This window comes from Thamnophis sirtalis, unplaced genomic scaffold (genome assembly GCF_051295495.1).
Source record: "Thamnophis sirtalis isolate CommonGarterSnake01/CBP01778 unplaced genomic scaffold, rThaSir2_p1.2 scaffold_3, whole genome shotgun sequence".
Taxonomy (NCBI): Eukaryota; Metazoa; Chordata; class Lepidosauria; order Squamata; family Natricidae; genus Thamnophis; species Thamnophis sirtalis.
In genome coordinates this window covers 130,705,623-130,721,734 of record NW_028261383.1, presented here as the reverse complement: position 1 = coordinate 130,721,734, position 16,112 = coordinate 130,705,623, and the positions used below count along the sequence as shown (strand labels likewise).

The following is a 16,112-nucleotide window of genomic DNA, read 5'->3' as shown; positions in this document are numbered from 1 at the left end:
GCTGGCTTTGTAAACTGCTTTGAGAGGGCTGTAAAAGCATTGTGAAGCAGTATATAAGTCTAAGTGACCCTACTGCTATTAGGTCCAGTAATTGACCTGTGAACCGATCAGCACCTTATCTAAAATTTCTATTGATAAATTTACTTTGTAGCAAAAGATCAATCTTTGGAAACAAAATGCAGTCCTGCTGCTCAATAGTTAAATGCTTCACGTGGTAGAACATTTTTTTTCAAGTAAATCGAGCAACTGGTGTAGGTGAGTTTATTTAGCAAAAAGTCATAAGATGTACATTTAAAATTTGAGAACTAGTGTAGATTAGATGTCTGCCACAAAAAAAAAAGAATTCTAGAACAAAAGGCACAACTAGATTAACAGAACAATGGAAATATTGAAGAGAAATGCTTTCCAGTCATTTAGATATAAACTGGAAGTAATATGGGACAGCAATATTTCATTCCTATCCTACATTGGAACATCACTATTTTTGTGAACTATAAAATATCTTCAGATGAATCTGCAAAAAGAAGAACAAATTAGTGTTTACATCAATCTTGATTTATTATAATGATTTGGGAAATAAGCCCCAGTTACCTAGTTCGCCTATAACATGTAGGTTTAGTGATGAAATTAATTTCTTTTTACTATAGGTTCTGTGGGTATGGCTTGGTAGACGTGGCAGGGGAAGGATATTGCAAAATCTCCATTCCCACCCCACTGTGGGGCCAGCCAGAGGTGGTATTTGCCAATTCTCTGAACTACTCAAAATTTCCATTATCAATTCTCCAGAACCTGCAGAATTTCACTCCTTCATAGGTTGCAATCATGCAAGCCACTTTAAAATCCAGCTTGATGTGTGCCCCAGCCATTGTTACATAATATAGTGGTTGCAGATTTGGCAGTGAAAAAAGGAAATAGAAATTCTGTAATTGGAAAAGCTCCATGCTTAGAAGTATGTTAGTTGACAATCCTGAATTTATGCCCAGCCAAATGATTCTCTTTGGATGGAAACTAAAGTGGTGTAAAATCTTTGATAGTTCCAGTTCTGGAATTGAGATACTTGTAATCCAAGTAGGTACTTGTATCTTTTTAAAGAAGAAAAAAAAATGCAATTCTAATCTTCACTGGAAGCAATCAGATATATGATAATGCCATTCTGTTTGTACATTGAATTAGTGAAACCTTTAGAGAATTGCAACAGCAATGATATTTTCCCAAAAATTTTAAAGCTTCAGAATCTGCTGGGTCTTCTTAACTTTATATTTATGTGGTTCTCTAGGGTGGTCTTACCTGCTTCCAAATCTTCAGCAGTTCCACAAACAGCCAACAGTCCCTTTGCCAACTCCATGCCCTCATCCAGCTTCAAATCATGCTGCCTCTCTGCTGCCACCCTTCTTCCATCACCTGTTGTACCCACCTCGGCACCACACCTCTGTTATCTAGACAACAGCAAAGAGCCATCCGTTGTCAGCAGTAAGAAGAAAAAAAGGAAGCATAGCTCCCCAGTGGAAGAGCAGGATGGCCATGGTAGCCGAAACATGAAAGACTTCAATGGTGAGAGGACTTGGCTCTCCAGTCCTCCTTGCAAGAGGAGGCAATTTGAGGGAAATGGCAGCATTGTGATCTCCCCTGCACAGGAAGCCAACTTGGTGAAGACTAAGAAGGGAGAGGAAGAGAAAAGGGCTGGAGGTGACAGGGCAATAGCTACTGGTCAAAGTAGTTCCATCCAGAAGAAGAGGAAAAAGAAGAAAAGGCTGCAGCAAAGGGAGGAAGACTGCTCATCTTTATTGTCCCCTGTGAACTGGTAAGTGCTTGGCTGGTTGTCTCAAGTCAAAGTTTTACTTGACCAGTTGTAATGGTATGTGGGAAAGATCTTGGAAGACAGGGCAGAGAGATGCTGCCTAGGGCATGATAAGCGATAGCGTAGCCCACAGCTGGAGAGTGGGCTGGGCAAAGAGGGTCAGAAGGAACTTTAGTTTCTCTAAAAGAGATAGCATGAAGATTGTACTTTTAGACTTGCAAGATTTTGTTAAAGTAGCTTTACAATGGAGAAAATTAGCTTCTCTGGCCAGGTTTCTTGTCTGGTCTACTGGTAAAGCTTACAATAATAACAACAAACCTTTTTATCTGTTTTGTACAGCTGCTCTCCTCCACCTGAAGTCAGCTCCTGTAGGACAAAAAAGAAGAAGAAAAAGAAGAAGCAATTACTTTCACCCAGTTCAGACACGAGCACTTCTTCTGGAGAGAGTGAGCACCACAAAGATAAGCAAAGAAAGATACTGCATTCTCATGTGGCTGAAGTCTGTAGCCCCCAAGAAGAGCTAAATGAGAATGGACTTTCTGTGGCTAGAGACAGCCCTCCAGGTTGGTAATACCCCTGCATCAAGGTTGATTGGGTAGGGGGAAGCAATGGAGGTCAAAATTTGGATAATGAAGGTATTCATGTCACATCCCCATCTGAAATAGTTTTGTGGCTTCCTTTATGTGGTGTAGGTGACCTTCCACTTACTGCACTCCAGCTGAATTGTAAATAAAAATCTATCATCAGAAATAAGAGCGGATGTCTGTGCATCCAAATTAAAATAGAAGCATCTGTTGGCACCAGTGTATTGCATTAATTCCAAGATATTTTCGCCAAGATCCTTTTGTGTCGCTAGTGTTTATAACCAAACCTCATTTGGGGATTTCACAGATTAGGCATCTGTTCCTGGATAAGCCACATTGCTAGCGTTTCATCAGCCTTGATTGAAAGAAGTAAACAGCCCCTCTCTTCCCTGCACACAGACATGTGGAGATATTCTGAAAAGGAATGGATTTGGAGGATAGATTCTGGCTATAAATGCTTGAATTGCAACAGACTATTTCACGAGATATTTTGTGCAATGAAGTATAATTGGCAGAGCTAAAATACTTCAGTATGTGCTAATGTCTTATATGCGTTCACTTTGGAAGTGAGAAATTTGCCTGCCATTCCACTGCATTAAGACTGCACTGTCCTACCTGAAGACCCAGATGGTTGGGGGTCAATAGGCTAACTCTTAAACTGCTTAGAGAGGGTTGTAAATCACTCTGAAGCAATATATAAGTCTATATAGCAATGCTATTGCTACCTACTTTGCAGGAAAGAGGAGATTTGCATGTACACCTTTCTTACATTAATATGCTCTTCACCTTTTTCTTTTCACAACAGCATTGGCTTGGGGCAACCAGCTCAGACATAGGGATGAGTTCTCCCTCAATGTCCTGAGCCCAAAGAAGGAAATTATGCAGCACGAATGTGGACCAGTTGATGTAGTTCAGGAGCTACTGAAGGATTCTTTGGATAAAGCTTATGGAAAGCAAGGTACACTCAGTGATTTTGGATTTCCCTCCTTTTCCAGTTAACAGCTTTCACAAGGACTTTGGAAGCCTTTCTCACTGGGAACATGAATGCTCTTTCAAGCTGCATGCTTGTTACTATACAATTTTTACTGTATGTCTTGCACTTCACTTTCTAATTAAGATAAAGGAAAAAAGGGGGCAACACATTCACAGGTAGTTAATGATGGCAATTGGAATTCTTGTTAGTAAACAACATGGTTGTGACAACGCCAATTAAGGACAGAAAATCCTGAACTTCCAATTGTCATTATTAAGCAAATCACTGAAGGCATCATGTGGCTGTCATTAGCGACCTGCTGCTGGCTTCCCCAGTGACTTTGCTTGCAGGAAGCTGGCAAAAAAGGTCACCAATAATGATCACGTGACTAGGGACACTGTGACTAACCTAAGCATGAAGACTGGTCATAGCTAGCACTCTTCCAGCACTGTCATGAGTTTGAACAGTTGCTGAGGAACTGATCATTTAACAAGAATCATCTATATAAATAAGGAAAGTTACACTTTGGAAAATATAATGAAATGTGATCAACCTAGCAGGGTCTGAATTCTCTAGCCAAATTTGATATCTAGCAGTAAATGATAACCTGAAAAATTATTATTTAACATCTTTCTAACTTCTTCCATCAGAATCGTATTGTAGAAATTTTGGAAGTTAAGAAAAGACCCTGGAATAGGATTTAGAATATATGAGAATAATTCATGCAAAAGTTCTATCTGGTTTCTGATTGTTCAACTACTGGAAAAGTGCCAAGTTTGGAACGGTCATTGACATCCTAAATCATCAAGGACTCATATTTCATTTAATGAAAGAAAGCAAAAATAGATCTGTTATTTTGTGATGGCCTTTTGAGATTTATGATGGCAGCGTGTGAATGTAAGGTGTTCCTATTTCCCTGCCTGTACTTCTGAAAATAGATGCTTGATTCTTCGGGGCAGAAATAAAGAATCCATTGTAAGCTGAAATAAAGACGTTGGATGCTGCCATTCTCAGCTGTACTTTTAATCTACAGTTTTAACATGGAATGGTGAAGCATCTGCTATCAGCCAGGATGCCATGCATGATGCTAGATGGTCCCAGAAGCAGTCCATCCTTGATGACTGGGATGAAGAATTTGATGGTGGAAAGGTATGGAGCCATTTCGTGTGAGTCTAACCAGTGCCCCAACTCCACCATTTGGACCGAGTTTCAAATTTTTCTGTTTTGAAATTGATAGTTTTGTTAAATATGCATGCGTTGCTGTTGCAATGTAGTTTGGTCAGAAAACACACAAAGCAATAATGTCAGGGTTCCAAATAGCATCCAAAATTAAATCAGAGTCCGAGGCAAAGCATTCCACAAAGTTCCAATTTATTAAGAGAGCCATGTTGGCATATCTGGGAAAACCCGAATCTGAAAGCTTCCTGGTTTTCCCCACCTATTTGAAAGTTCAAGCTCTTGCCCCCACACCCACAAGTCCATCACACGGTCCAATCTTCCACTGCCATGCTGGCTGTTCCACCTATCCAGTTCTGCTCAGGTGCAGAGATGCAAAGACAAAAGATGACCTTGGCTTTCTAGAAAGAATTTTATTATGGCTACATCGCATCTCACTCCTACAATCCCCCCTCCCATTTTCCCAGAATAGAAAATGCATAGCAGAATAATAGAAAGTGTGGCAGGTCAAAGATCCAAAAGAAAAGATGGCTGCAGGCCTGACAGTAAGTCCAAGAATATAACCCAAACTTTTGACCATGCAGCCCTTGGGTGTACAAATTCTGCTTTAATGTGGGAAACAGTTTATTTTTCTCTGCCTCTGCCCATGTCAGGCTGGCAAGATCATTTATTTGATGGTTTCCATCCTGTGGACAGGAATAAATTCCACTGAACAGAGTTTAATGTAAATGATGGGAAGGTCAGGCCTACATTTCCATAGCAGAAGTTGTTAAGTCTAGAAATAAGCATTTCTCCATCCAGCGGAAAAATAAGCATAATTTTCACTGAGCATACTACAGGGTCCAGATAGTTGGTGAATGCAGGGTAAGAGTGCAAGATAAAGAAATATAGCCTGGGGATATGTTAGATCTTGGATTTAGTTAGAACCCCATAGTAGTACATTCTGATGCTTCAGCTTCTCTGACACTTTTCCCCATTGTTTTTTTAATATAGTAAATACTAATATAAATATAGTAAAACAGTCTTGGAAAAACTTGGAATGCTTGATAGATGGTCTAGAATGCTTACGGTTTTTGGAAAAAGTGAAGACTTGGAAATACTTTTACAAATTCAGTTCTTGTTTTAAAGCCAGGCTTTTATAGAAATGTATGGTCCACTCTACACTTTGGTATTTCTGTAGGGCAATTCTATGTCACAGTTTCAGTATCAGGAATTAGACAATAATACATAATCTTATTCGTAGGTGAAAAAAATTAAGAAGTTCAAGCGTGAGCGGAGGAGAAACTACAATGTCTTCCAAAAATTGCAAAGCAGGCGTAACTTCTGGGCTGTAACACATCCAGCCAAAGTAGCTAGCTTGAGCTATCGGCTTTGAAAGGTAAATAAATTGAACATCCTATGGGCAGAAAGATGGGCAGAAAGAAAGTGGTGATGATGATAGCATTGATACGCAACCTATGGTCTTGAGGCCCGCGATGACATCCCAGGGGGTCTGCAAAGTCTTGAAAAAAATGTTATGATTTAAAGTTTTGATGGTCCGTGGCCATGGTCCAAGCCACAAAAGGTATTTAAAGGGGGCTGTGGTGAAGAAAAGGTTGAGAATCATAATCATAAAATCGTAGTTATTTTATATAGAATTGCTAAGATGAAGTAGGAAATCGCCAGTTATTAGGGACAGAAAGGTAACTAGTGTCCATGATGGGTAAAAAAGATGTATTCTTCAAAACAATATTTACATTGTTGAGTTGTGTGGAAATTTGTATTCGGATAGCAAAATATGGCTTGAAGCATTCAGGAATGCACAGGCCTGTTTAGCCATGCTTCACAATCGACAAATGGCTCTGAGAAAATAAGCATTTAGTTTAACACTTTCCTGACAGAAGTTACTTGCACACACCCATGTCCACTTCAGGTGGAGGTCTCTGCATAGTATTGATAAATAATCCAAGTAGAAATATTTTAAGTATGTACTCTGCAGTATAATTGTTCCGGGTTTTTCCCCCTTGGCTTTTACATGTATATTATTGGAGCTAGCTAAACTGTAGTTTTCAAATGTGACCTTTTTTTTTTGCATTATCCTGAATGGAAAAGATGCATTTTGGCTCTGAAGTTAGGGAACACGAGTGATGAAGTTATTTCATACTAATTCTACCATTTCTTTCCCCTTCCGGGTTTGAAGCTGGGTCGTGTCATTCTGATTCCACAAGGATGAGGACTTTTCTGGGTCATTAATTTCATTCCATTTCCACCTAACAGATGAGTCTTGGCTGAAGAAATGAAGTGGTCAACCTCTACAACTGTGGAGCTTCAAGTGACCAGAATCAAGTCACCAGTTGCTACTTCTGGGAAGAAGGGCCTCTTCTTGCCCCGAGTAGGGTGCTGCTATTCAGAGTGCCAGGAGGTCGCATCACTTCTCTACAGGTTACTCTGGAGAAAACAGGTTCTTGACCTTACTATATCAGGGGCACTGCAAGATACTGTGCCAATAAAAAGTGCTGTTCCAGGGTAACTTGATGTGGATTGAGAGTGGGGGCAAGGCAGTCGGCCCTTGGAAATGAAACTTTCTGCTGCTCCACACCCAGAAATCTAGGCTTGGTGAGCTGTGATGCCCTCAGCAGCCTTTCCTGTCAGGAGAACTTGAAGTAAACTGAGAACACCGCCTGGTTTCTAAGATGATTGCCTGAAATGGCACTTATCTTTCCCCACTTACAGCTGCCATTATGAGTGTAATTTGTATGATTTTTCTTTACTTCTGCATGACCCGTCCCTTGTTTCAGCCTTTCAGATGAGCATAAATTCTCAACCATCACAAACATTTATTTTTTCCCCTCAGGAATTCTCCACCAACTATTCTTGCTGCAGACGATCTTTGGAACTGAGTTCTGTTCCGCAAGAAAAGTTGGTGGTCTGATTGGCCTGCCTTTATTAAATGTGATTTCAGCTAGCTTCCATCCTCAAGGAGCTTGGAAACAGTTTATTTATTTGATGGATTTTGGATGTGTAAAGTGAAAACTGAACATTTGAAGGTCCCTTCACATTAAAAAACAACAACATTGCATATCCTAAACTGGGAACTCTTGAAGTAGGGCATCTGAATGTTCAGGTACATGTCTAATGTTTGCTTTTTTCTCAATAAGGGTTGAGATAGCATCCATTCATGGATTGACACTGTACATGCTCTGATTGGACTGAGTCTTGATTACTAATTAATTAACAACTATATAACCTGCCTCCATGAGTGGTACCACCCAGTTTTCTGACTCAGTCCACTCTGGGACAGTTGTGTTATCCTTCGTATCTTCTACCTGATTTGATCACTCTTCTCATAATTTTAGTTATATTGCCTCATAACACTGAGATTGCTGTGAATATTTCCCTGCTCCTACTGCTGGGCCTTCCGACCCTTGAGCCAAAGGGGTGCTGCCTGCAGGCCTCACGCCTCTCCCCTGCACACCTCAGAGCGCTCTCGACTCACCTGAGATTTTAAAAAATGGAGCAGCGGAGAAAGGCGAACAGTGCGGACTATCAGCCTTTTGCTCCTTTGTGTCCTTGATAGCCGCGCAGGCTGGGGGAGAGCCCAGAACGCCGCACAGCAGCTGGGCGGTGCACAAATTGCGGGATAAATCCCGGGGATACGCACAAGACTGCCTTCGCATTTAAAGCGGCAGCGCGATGAAGGCAGGTGCCGCGGAGATCGTGGGGAGGCTTGGCAAGCCGCGAATTGCAGGGACGAGCGTGCAGGCCTTTCAAGAGCCTAGCGCCGCGCCGGTGGGTCTGGGCCCAACCAAGAAAAGGTGCGAACGCCATTTTGGAAGAGGGTGGAGCCCGGTATGAATGGACAGCTGCGGAGGCCATTTTGAGCAATATTGCTTTACCCTGGTGACATGGCCGACAGCAGCATGCCTGAGTCATCCTCCAGCGCTGGCAGGGAGGTAGCGGAGACAGAGCCTGGACTACTGACTGGCAGGGACTCCTCTTCTCCCCATTGGGCCAGCCTCATCACAGGCTACCCCCCCCCCCCCCCCGTCAAGTTTGCTTGAGCCGATGCTGCCTTGGGAAGGAGAGTGCTGCAGACTGTTCGGTCAGTTGTGCCAGTCCCGGAACAGTCTATTGCCCACCCTTGAGAATTGTACGGCTTGGGTATGTCCCATGCATGGATGCTATCTCCACCCTTGTTGAGAAAGAGCGTTGGTATCTTACCTGATATGGCTCTTCTAATAAGGTGGAGATAGCATCCAATCCCGACCCTTCTTTTGACTGTTCTTTGTCTTCCCGAGAGTGTTTTTCTTGATCTCATTTCAGATGTTTGTATTGTCCCTTTGATGTTGGGTTTTTTTTCTTGGAATCACTAAACTTGAATTTTGTTGGGATAACACGAGGAGTCTGTCTTTTTTCCCCTCTTCGCTGGAAAACTGGGTGGTACCACTCATGGAGGCGGGTTATATAGTGGTTAATTAATTAGTAATCAGACTCAGTCCATTCAGAGCACGGACAGTGTCAACCCATGCATGGATGCTATCTCCACCTTATTAGAAGAGGAGTATCAGGTAAGATACCAATGCCCTTTTTCCTCTTTCTGCCCTTGTGCAAATTAGTCTCTGATGGGCATTGTTGCACAATTGGAAATGCAGAAGCGGAGTCTCCTAGAAGATCTGATTCATGCAACAGATGAACAGGTGTTAGAAAGAGGCTGACTGAATCATTGCTGCTTTAGCACTAAGGCATAATCTGTTTCTTGTCCATTTTAAAAGGAACACTAGTTGCCTGCAAGAATTTTTTTAATGGGATATTTCACCAATAGGAAAAGGGATTCCTTTGCACCTGTTATCTACCAATACAATTGCTTCTGTCTCTAAGGCTGACATATTTCATCTGTCATATGCCAATACTGCACGGTCACTTCTGAGGGGCAGTCCATGTGCACTCCATCCATTCTGCATCTCTCTGTTGCACATCCATTAGCCTTTTTGTTATTGGCATCCGTTTTCTCGGGTGTGAACCTTGAAAACTCTTAATTCTTTCCACTGCATAACACACGAAAACTTAACAATTTTGGCCCTTGTACCTATTTGGGGCTCACAATTAAGACTGTTTTTCTCTGATGAAAGGGACTCTGGGCCTCTTATTTCTCTGAGGGGAACAGGGTCTTCTGTATTACAGTCTTCTGCCAATATGTAGATACCCTGAACATGGGCACACTTTGCACCTCATACTGGGGTTTAATGTTAACAGCCCTCATTGTAGCAACGGTTCATGGTGCAATAAAGGATTGTTTTGTGTATGTGTCCTGTTTTATTCAGTCTGTCGGTCAAGCTCTTGTGGCTTTTTCTAACGCGTCTGGTGGATGAGAGATTAAGAAGGTCTAAAGAAATGATCTTAGTCATCCAGTTTTCAGAGATTACTAGTAGTACCAAAGAGATACTTGTTATATTGAGAAGAAAGCTATTTTTTTAGAGTGGGAAGAGTTTAGCTGGGTGTAGCTACTTCTAACACATTTTTTAAGTATTCCATGTATATTGGGGATATCGATTGTGCATCCATTTCAATGATCCCACAAACAAACATACCCTTCCATGGGGTCATTAGCAAGAAGCAGTAGCTGAGAGTTACTCTCATTCCATTTATTCTAATTTATGTAATGCATTGCTACTATTATGTGAATCTTAACTCCTCCCTCAACTTGCTGATTGTGATAGAAACACTGGATAAAATATATACTGTATGGGGTTTTTTTTTTTTGTAAAATTAATTACTTACCAAAGACATGGAAGAAAATGAAGTTTTAGAAGCAGCTTTTGAATTGAGTTCAGCAGAACTGGGATACAGTTTAGGATAGGTTAGGCTTCAGGCTGCTTCAGCAGAAAAACTAGCTCATGAGCAGAGTACTTATTTGGCCCCCTGATATCTTGTTATGTATGGAAAAAAAAACAACCTCCAGTGTAAACCCTAGAGAACAAGAGCCCGCTGTCGCATGTATTTAATAAACCATGTTTTTGTCAGTGTCACATAAAGGTTCCGAAGTTGCACTAGAACTAGGAAGTTTAAGTTCTAATTCAATCCCAGCCATGGAAGCTTATTGAATGATTTCATCCCAGTAACCTTTTCTCAGAACTGGCTACCATGGGAAAGAGGAGTGTTTTGTTTGTCCCTTCAATGTCTAAAGGAAAGGGGTGTATAGAATTGTAGGACTGAAAGGGACTTGGAGATCCTCTAGTCCAAGGCAGGAATCCTTATACCATCCCAGACAAAAGGTTTTCCAATCTCTTCTTTAAAATCTCCAATGATGGAGCAACCACAACTTCTAAGAGCAAGCTGTTCCATTGATTAATTGTTCTGTCAGAAAATTCCTATTTCCAGATTGAATCTCCTCACAAGCTTCCACCCATTACTTCTTGTCCTCTCCACAGGTGTTAGAGATAATAAATTGAGCCCCTCTTCCCTATGACAGTCCTTCTAGTATTGGAAGATGGCTGTTACCCTGCAAGCCTTCTCATCCTTACGAATTTAATAATTAACATAACCACTTTATGTAGTATCTAGATCCTTATCAACAATACTAGTTTTGATGGAATAATGGCCTGATTTGTTTTACATCAACTTCCTCTATATATTTTAGCAAGACAATATTTTGGATTGTAGAACACAATATAGTAAGAGATGGTAGAATTCATAACTGGCTACTCAAATATTTTAATCTGATCTTAAGCAGGCAATTGTTGCACTGTCTTTTAAAACTTGTTTTTCATTTTAAAAAACCCTCATTTGAAGTTAAATAGGGATAACAAATGTGTTTGTTTTCTAAGAGAAAACACACTGTGTACTCTAGCTACTTGGAAGTAGTAATGGTAATTTTAAGTAATTGTCCTTAAGGAGATCAGAATCAAACATAGAGATAAACTACATTTGTATACCATATGAAAGGAAACAAAAAGACCCCAACACATCCTCTCCAACAGCCAGCACTCAGATCACCAGACAAGCCAACAGAAAACAATGCCCTAATCAAGGAACTACCAAGGGGAAAACTATACTACCAATGTTGGCAGGACAAGTTACTGTATATGACATAGGGCAAACCCCACACTAGCTAGTACTGATGTGACCCAGTTAAATAATGAAATGACTGCAAGCAATCAAGCTTAGAGAACACTAAGGACTCCACACATCGAAATTATTTAGCTAAAGATGTATAAAGGCAATATTTAGTTGAACTATTGTTATTGCTGATTATTCTTCAATAATAGAGGTACTTACATTCCCATAGGAACTACATTCCAATTCCAATTAGGAATGCAGCATATACTTTGTCAAAAACTAAAGCGTTGTGCAGAGCTAGTGGCTCTCAAAGCAAAAGCAAATATGGCTTAAGAAAAGCCATTAGAAGATTTATAACAATCCAGTAGATGTTTGCCTTAATGGTTCATATTATAAAAGGATGCCTTACAGCTTCCCACACCGTACGCTTTTCAAGTTGGTATTTTGCCTGCTGATGCTGGACAGGAAATGTTGAGAATATTTTGTTTGGCAGTAATTTATACAAAAGCCTTCTCACGCTTTTAAAGATTATTGTACCATATCCTAAGGTGCAGTGGGTAAAAGAGATAACTTTTGACAGATATGTAAAAGCTGTTATTTAAACAAGAAAGGTTAAACTTTTTTAAACATCCAGAAATCATTTAGAAATGACTCAGACACCCCCCCCCCCAATTCACTGAAGTACAAGGAGAAGGAGGTACAGCATAGTCAGATGTTTAAAGATTCTGATAATATAGTCTTATCTCAATAAAAGTACTTTTAACCTTCCTGTGAAGTAGATTTTCTACCTAGTGAGCCAGATATAAGGTAATGGACATGTATTATTTACTGAAAAGATAAGAAGTTGGCCAGGAGAAACATGTATTCATTATGTTCATGTGGGACCCCTCCTTGATTCAGAAGTATGTACCACCAAATTGGCGTAAACATTTGGTGACCACATAGATTTTCTCCATTACAATCTCCATGCTGTTTATAACATTTAAAGGGAAACTCATATGAATGTCAAAGTATGGTTTTTAAAATTTCACAAGGTTATATAATACTCCATGATAGACAGGGCTGACGGGGATTTGGCACCTAGGATGGCTGTTTTAATTGGTCCTCCACACTTAAAATAAATCAATAGCATGAGTGAAAGTGATCTGTTATGATAAAATATTAACAGAAACACACCCACCCACCCACCTAATTTCCTAATCATGAATTAACTGCTGAGTTTTTTTATAAAAAAAAGATCTAATATGTGGCCAACAATATGAGTTAGATAATAACTTCAGACAATGTTATGGCTGTTACGCAGGACAAAAATGTCTAAGCTACTCCCACCTGATCCCCAGAACACGGAAGAAACATATTTCTGGAGAATTCAATCACCAGCTTTGGAGTTCAAATCAAGAAGCTACTGGGTAGACCCTCAATTTGTCCCTAGAGCACATGTGGAAATAGCAGTTAGACTTATATACCGCTTCATAGGGCTTTCAGCCCTCTCTAAGCGGTTTACAGAGTCAGCATATTGCCCCCAACAACAATCCGGGTCCTCATTTTACCCACCTTGGAAGGATGGAAGGCTGAGTCAACCCTGAGCCGGTGAGATTTGAACAGCCGAACTGCAGAACTGCAGTCAGCTGAAGTAGCCTGCAGTGCTGCATTTAACCACTGCGCCACCTTGGCTCTTGAATATGAATATGACTGGATAGTACTTGACATTTTTATAGGCTTTTAATTAGAAAACAACATAATTGGAAGATGGTAGCTTTAGGTAGGAGTGAGGAAGTGAGGCGATAGACACCTAGAAATTAAAGGTCCCCCTGCACAAGCGTGCTAGTCGTTTCCGACTCTAGGGGGCAGTGCTTATCTCCATTTCTAAGCCAAAGAGCCAGCGCTGTCCAAAGAAGTCTCCATGGTCATGTGGCTGGCATGACTCAATGCTGAAGGCGCACAGTGCTGTTATTTTCCCACCAAAGGTGGTTCTTATTTTTCTACTTGCATTTTTAATGTGCTTTTGAATTGCTAGGTTGGGACAAGTAACAGGAGCTCACCCTATTACGTGGCACTAGGGATTCGAACTGCTGATTGACAAGCTCAGCATCTTGGCCACTGAGCCACCGCATTCCTGGTAGAGACCTACCAGTCTCTTATTTCACACATACACACACCAAACTCCACAGCAACTGTTTCTAAATTTTCCTTTCCATTCCAATACAGACATAGGAATGACATATTATATTATTTACCCAGCAAATTCTCTGCTATCTGAATTCCCATAAGCCATCTATGAGGCTCATACCTGTGACACACCTTTTTCAGTTGTGAAGAATGGTCCTGAAATAGATCAGTGAACAACTGGCTGTAGCATTTTGGATCAACAGCTTTTATGTGTCATAAATGAGCAGGGCTGTATTTTTATTAGTTAGAGGTTTCTAAAGTCTCACACACTTGCAGACTATTCCCCCCCCCTCAAAAAAAAAATAACAACAACCCAGCAGCGAATAGGGAAAAGAGGAGATTCTGCATAGAGGCCCAATGTAGGAAACTGCAGAATTTCTGTACGAGAAAAGCCACAGCCTGGGAGAGCTTTCCAAAAATATGTCATGGCTTTGCTGGGTTCAGACAGCTTAGCAAGAGGTGAACAGTACCAACCAGAGTCCTTTCAGCCTTGGGAGGAGTTATTCTCTCAGCAGAGCTCAACCTGTCTTGTAAGTTTGTGGTAGCTGACTCTCTGATGAGTCCACCTTCCTCTCCATCATCAAAGTTAGTTTTGAGTGCATCAGCTTTGATTATAGGGTTTAAATACTGGCTGAGGATGTGGGCTACATGTGTACACTGATAATAACTGAGCTGATACAACTAAGCCACAGTGAGATTTTTTTTTTAATTTCAAAGATGTAAAAACACCCAAACTAGCATTTGTTGGAAAGGTTTTGCAGAAAAGTAGAAGGATGTTTGTTATTTCTTCCCACTTTTTTCTGGATTTTAATATTTAATATTTTTTCTAACATAACTGTTAGAATATTTTCCAACATAACTGGGTTTATGTTGAATTGCTGGGTATAAAATGACCAGGTATCCTTGCATGAAAAGCAATTTCCCCAAAGCAGCACCTTCTGTGCAATGGGTGATTTCCCAGCATTCAAAATTTTACTTCATATTGCAGGTGATTTTCTCCTTTCCTCTACTAAATCTTTAGGTTCCCCCATCCCCCCAAATGCACTTTCTTCTGGGGAAGTTTTACTTGATGCAGTTAAAAAAAAAACCACACTCAGCTATAAAAACAGCTTCCCATAACAATTTACAAGATCAGTTTCTGCATTCCCGCTTACAGTGTGAAAATTACCCGACGCACGAAAATAGGAAGCGAGCAACCCTTTTAAAAAAACGGCAATGGGACTTTTAAAGCTATTCTGAGGAAAATTCTGGATTGGAGGGTTTCATCGAAGAACGCCATGGCGAACCAGAAGGGGGGAAGGCTTGGCTTGGGGGGGGGGGGGAGCGCAAAGTCGGCCACCCACACCGCTCCCAAGCAGATAGAAGCAAGTTTTGCTAGCTCCCAACTCTCTGAATCGCTGTGACCGTAGGAGGACGCTACGACATAGGGGAATTAGTAACTGCAATTAAATTACAATTAGAATGACAATTAATTCCCGAAGCAAATAACGTGAACGTTAAACCTATCTCTGATTGCCTTGGGACATCAGCCCCACGGTCCACCATGCCCTAATTTTTTTTAAAAAAAATTAAGTAACAGAGTTGGAAGGGACCTTGGAGGTCATCTAGTCCAACGCAGGAGACCTGTACGAATTGCCGACCTTTCTGATCGACAAGCTCAGCCTCTTAGCAACTGAGCCTCCTAGTCAGGCTCCTGCAGCCAAGGCGTGTAAAAAACCCCGACATCCCCGAAATCCCCTCACGGTATGAGCGACTCGTGCCGAGATGCGGTAGCTTCCCTTCCTCCAGCAGGCGCAGCTCCGACCCAGCAGAAAACCGCCGATCCCCCCCCCCCCCGCCTCTTGGGTGGGGCTTTGTGTGGCATTATGAGCCCCGAAGCGCGTCTTCCATCACGTGGCACGAAAAAAAGCCGCGCCTCTTTTCGGGAGGTTGTAGAAGGAACTTGCCGGAGAGGATCGGCAGGCGACCGCTTCCTCCGTTGCCTCCTCGGCGCGGCTGCTCAACTCCGCTCGGGAACATGGAGGAAGAAGACGACACCGGCGGCTTCGGTAAGCTGAGGGAAGGGATGGCGGGCCGGCGGGTGGGTGGGTGAGAGCGGCGCTTGCATCGCGGCGGGGAAAGCGAAGCGTTTATCTCCGGGGAGAGGGGGAGCAGCAAAGGGGGGAGTGGCCCTCGTACGCCTAGCCAAACTGTCCTTGGGATCCGCCGCGCTGCGATCCGGTGATCCACCTTTCTCCGCGCGTTCCTCCCCCCCCTGCTTCTCCTGGCTTGCGGGGGGCTTGAAAAGGACCGCTGTGGGTTGTTTAAGCAAGGAGGCGAAGCAGTGGGGCAGAGAAGAGCCGAGAGGCTGCCATGGGGGCTGGTTTCTCGAACAGCG

General features: G+C 41.9%; 2 protein-coding genes across 4 annotated transcripts in view; both read left to right on the top strand.

Annotated features, from left to right (window-relative positions):
* Positions 1 to 9,812, top strand: part of USP36 (ubiquitin specific peptidase 36) — a 37,019-nt gene extending 27,207 nt beyond the window's left edge. For all 3 annotated transcript variants that reach the window (XM_014074710.2, XM_087710104.1, XM_087710105.1), the window contains exons 15-20: positions 1,277 to 1,801; positions 2,138 to 2,361; positions 3,188 to 3,340; positions 4,389 to 4,504; positions 5,775 to 5,909; positions 6,788 to 9,812. In XM_014074710.2, the coding sequence (XP_013930185.2) occupies positions 1,277 to 1,801; positions 2,138 to 2,361; positions 3,188 to 3,340; positions 4,389 to 4,504; positions 5,775 to 5,906 (1,150 nt within the window). In that variant the 3' untranslated portion in view covers positions 5,907 to 5,909; positions 6,788 to 9,812. The remainder of the gene's footprint in view (positions 1 to 1,276; positions 1,802 to 2,137; positions 2,362 to 3,187; positions 3,341 to 4,388; positions 4,505 to 5,774; positions 5,910 to 6,787) is intronic.
* A 5,851-nt stretch (positions 9,813 to 15,663) lies between these two features.
* Positions 15,664 to 16,112, top strand: part of CYTH1 (cytohesin 1) — a 79,403-nt gene continuing 78,954 nt past the window's right edge. Inside the window, exon 1 of the mRNA XM_014059806.2 lies at positions 15,664 to 15,783. Coding sequence (XP_013915281.1) covers positions 15,753 to 15,783 — 31 coding nt within the window. The 5' untranslated portion in view covers positions 15,664 to 15,752. The remainder of the gene's footprint in view (positions 15,784 to 16,112) is intronic.